This window comes from Hyaena hyaena, unplaced genomic scaffold (genome assembly GCF_003009895.1).
Source record: "Hyaena hyaena isolate Hyena2069 unplaced genomic scaffold, ASM300989v1 scaffold_2, whole genome shotgun sequence".
NCBI classification, from domain to species: domain Eukaryota; kingdom Metazoa; phylum Chordata; class Mammalia; order Carnivora; family Hyaenidae; genus Hyaena; species Hyaena hyaena.
Genome location: NW_024080634.1, coordinates 8,433,680 through 8,437,836, shown reverse-complemented (window position 1 = coordinate 8,437,836; position 4,157 = coordinate 8,433,680). Strand labels below are relative to the sequence as shown.

Here is a 4,157-nt window from a genome sequence, read left to right as displayed (position 1 = left end):
CCCCCCCACCCCCCACCCCCGCCCACCAGAAACCACGAGGGTCTTCAGTTTGGTGCCCGTCTCTCCCTGGCTGTTCCTCCCCGTCCTGTCTGCGTAGGCACCTCATGCATCTTTAAACAGTGTGTTCCGTCTGGACAAGCGGAGTAGCAAACCCAAACCGGGCAGCGTAGAGGGCGACGCCCCCCTAACAGAGACTTGACGCGGAGACTCCCCGGAGAGGACGCACAGACTGGCCTCAGCTTCCCCGGACGCACAGGAGCCCCGCAGCTCCCTGGGAGGTTGCCGAGCACCGGGGCCGTGTGACCGGCCGGCCGGAGGGAAGGGGCTGCCCGGGGTCCCCCTCTGGCTGCTGGGAGGAGGGCCCAGCAAGCCGCTTCTGGGGGTGGAATGAAAGTCCCCGGGCGCCCCCAACGGAGCGGGCAGCGCCTTCAGGGGGCCGCGGGCAGCCAGGTCACGGGCAGCCAGGCCAAGGGCATCAGGGGCTGGGAGCTTTGCGGCGCGGGGTCCTGGTGACGCCAGCCCAGATGCTTCTGCCTCTTTGGTCCGGGCTGGTCGCCCGGTGCCTCGGCGCACAGCTGCCGTGCTGGGGCCTCCCTTCCCCTGCAGGCCCCTGTCCCCGTCCCCACCCCGCCTCTGCTAAGTCTTCTGGTTCCTAAACCATGCCCTCCTCCTGGCCCAGCGCCCTCATGCTCTGCGAGCCACATCTCGGCAATGGGTGCTTGTGAGGGAAATGTGTTTACCTTCCACCTGGAAATGCGATTCCACCCTTGCACTTAATTAATAATTGGCTAGAAAGAAAATTCTAGGCTGGAGATGATCTCCCTTCAGAATGTTAAAGGCACTGCCCCGTGGCGTGCATGTCGCATTACTGCTGCAGGGGAATGCAGAGGAGGGAGTCCCCCCACACACACCCCCGCCCCTGGCAGAGTAGGGGATTTCTGGAGGGGCCACACCTTTGGTGTGGGGCCAGACTGGCTTTAAAATGTTTCCTTTCCTTTTTTTTTTTTAATGTTTATTTATTTTTGAGAGAGAAAGAGAGAGAGTGAGTGTGTGAGAGCAAGGGAGGGTCAGAGAGAGAGGGAGACACAAAATCTGAAACAGGCTCCAGGCTCTGAGCTGAGTGTCAGCACAGATCCCAACACAGGGCTCAAACCCACGAACCACGAGATCATGACCTGAGTCGAAGCCGGAGGCCTGACCGACTGAGCCCCCAGGCGCCCCTAGAACACGTTTCAGTACCACAGAGTCCTGGCAGGCGTCACCTGCACAGCCACCGTGTCTGGTGCAGGGGGCAGAAGCCAACAGCTCCATTTGGAGCTCCTTCTAGGGTCACTGTTCTAAGTTTTCCGCTTGTTTTTTAGTAAGTTTTGGTAACTCGTATTCTCTTAGAAAGCTTATCCATTCATTTGACAAATCTCCTTTGAGCACATACTGTGCGCTGGGGGCTGTCCTGGGCACCGGGGGCACGGTGGCGAGGACGAACCGCCCTGCCCGCACGTGCGTCTGCTCCAACGTGGACAGACAGACGTTGTGTAAAACAAGGAAGGTGTGCAGTGGGCTTGAGGGCGTGAAGGGATGCTGCAAAGCAAAACGAAACAGAGAGGAGTAGGGAGGGGCAGCTGCGGTGGGGGGGGGAGGAGTCAGCCAAGCAGACCCCCCCCCAGAAGAGCATTCTAGACCGCGACCCCGTGACCTGGAGGACAGAGGGCATGGGGTGGGGGAGGGGGCAGCTGAGACGGGAGGGGAGTCGGGCCGCGGTACAGCTTTGTGGCGTGCTGGCGGCGTGGGCCTTCTCTGCGGCGATGGGGAGCCCAGCAGGACTTCAAGTGGAAGAGGGGCCAGATCTGCCTCCGGGGGCGACCGGGAGGAGCCTCCTAACTCGGGCAGCAGGGGAGGTGACAGGCAGGGGCTGGGAACGTGGGGGCAGAAAATGAAGAGTTTCCCTCAAGTCGGTCACATGTGCATCAAGTATCGCAGGTTCGTTAGAATTAACCAGAGTCTGCTGGCCTCTCTGTCACCACTAATTCTTAAGACAATCTCTCTTGCTAGAATTCCTAGCTTCCTACATTAAAATGAGTGATTTTATTTCCCAGCGTGTTCGCGCGGGAAAATCCTCCAACTCTGCACACGTGACAGCAGGGGCACACTGTTCCCATCCCCTGACAAACGGGCGGCCATCCAGGCTTGTAGGTGACGGCCGGCTGGGCAGTAGTCAGGTGGCCCGGGCGGGTTTCGTCGGAAGAAGTTCACCTTCAAGTGGCTTTTCCATTTAACAACATACTGAGAACGTCCTTCCCCGTCAGCTCACACGTACACACCCGGTTCTAACAACTGCCCAGAACCCCACAGACGGCACGTGCTGTGGTTTCCGTAGCCGTGACCCCTCGGCAGACATCTGGGACGCCCCACTGCTACCAAACCGTGCCGCAGTACCCCTCACATCTACCTGTGTGTGTTTATCGCGTTCGGTCCCGTAAGTGAGGCTGTTCACCACGTCGCCATCTGGAAAAAGCTGTACCAACTGACATGCCCACCCCTGGGGGCCCGGACGGTCCAATCTCCCCGTATTCCCACCGAGTCTGGAAACACTGCCACTGTTCTCCCGGGCACTACACCCGGCTGGTCACGATGAACATCCACCGAGAACTTCTTAGCAGATGTTAGTTCTTCCTTCATAATTCAGGTTCATAATTCTATTTATCTGTATGTTCTAGGAAAGTCGGGCATGTCAAGCTCGTTACCGGCACTTTCCCCCGTGTTCTAGTGTTGGATGTGCTTGGTTTCTCACCTCTCAATGTCACTGTCACGTGCCTCTCGGGAGATGTCAATAAGTGTGCTTGCTCAGGCCGCCTTGAAACAGAAACGCCCTGGGTTTAAAGATCACTACACAGGGGCGCCTGGGGGATCGGTCGGTTAAGCATCCGGCTTGGGCTCAGGTCATGATCTTGCGGTTTGTGGGTTCGAGCCCCGCGTCGGGCTCTGTGCTGACAGCTCGGAGCCTGGGGCCTGCTTCTGATTCTGTGTCTCCCTCTCTCTGCCCTTCTCCCACTTGCTCTCTCTCTCTCTCAAAACTAATAAATACACATAAAAAAATAAAGATCGCTAAACAGACTATATCTCGCATACAGATTTACCGAAGGAAGAGGACCGCGTGGAAGTACAAGCACATCCCGAGGACGCTGAGAGGCAGAGGGAGAAAAAAGAGGCTCACGAGCACAAAACCACGCTAGTGAGGGAAGAACCGGAAGTGCCGCCACACAGAGTCCCAGAGACTCACCCCGACGGCGAGGACCCGTGGGAAGACGACGCGGGGACGGGAAGGTTCGGCGGCCTACAGATCGGCGGCGCCGGGGAGGGGCCCAAGGAGAGCACAGCTGCCAACGTCAAACTGCCCTGCCGGCAGCGAAAGCACTACTCGTTCACGGAGGCCACTGAAAACCTGCATCTGGGCCTTCCCGCGTCCGGGGGGCCGGCTGGCGCAGGCAGGGCCCGGGGGCTCGAGGAGGGACCGAAGCCAGAACGTTCCGGGAGCGGGTATGAGCCCTCTTTCAGCAAGTCGTCCCGACCGAAAGCAAAAGACGCCTTCAGGGAGAAGAAAAGCAGCCTCATGGAGGAACTGTTTGGGTCGGGCTATGCCCTTCAACATGACCCGACTGGCATGGCTGTCCCCAGAGGGGCCGAGGGGGCACCAGAAGGTAAGACGCCGCCCCGGCCGCCTCCCGGCCAGGCCTCCGCCAGCAACGCTTTTGGAGATTCTAAAGTCACTGTGGCAAACTCCATCAAGTCGTCTTCGCCGACCGAGGGGCAAAGGAAAATAATTCTTTAAATATAAGCAATATCCTAATACATTCTGATTGGATATTCTTGTTCTCATGTGCCTTCAACTTGTGTGTGTGTGTGTGTGTGTGTGTGTGTGTGTGTTGCAGGACTTAACTGACTTTGCATAACCAAGGTTTTGTTCTAATTCTAAAAATCCAGGGGCGCGTCGGGTAAGTGTCTGGCTCTTGATTTCGGCTGAGGTCGAGATCTCACGGTTCGTGGGTTCATGCCCCGCGTCGGGCTCCTCGCTAACAGTGCAGAGCCTGCTTGGGATTCTCTGTCTCCCTCTCTCTCTCTCTCTCTCTCTCTGCCCCTTCCCTGTTCCTGCTCTTTCTCTC

General features: G+C 58.1%; 1 protein-coding gene across 4 annotated transcripts in view; it reads left to right on the top strand.

The window, feature by feature from the left end:
- LCA5L (lebercilin LCA5 like) overlaps positions 1-3,861 on the top strand; it is a 42,477-nt gene extending 38,616 nt beyond the window's left edge. For all 4 annotated transcript variants that reach the window (XM_039228178.1, XM_039228151.1, XM_039228161.1 and 1 more), the window contains one exon: positions 3,129-3,861. In XM_039228178.1, coding sequence (XP_039084109.1) covers positions 3,129-3,826 — 698 coding nt within the window. In that variant the 3' untranslated portion in view covers positions 3,827-3,861. The remainder of the gene's footprint in view (positions 1-3,128) is intronic.
- The last annotated feature ends 296 nt before the right edge of the window (positions 3,862-4,157 follow it).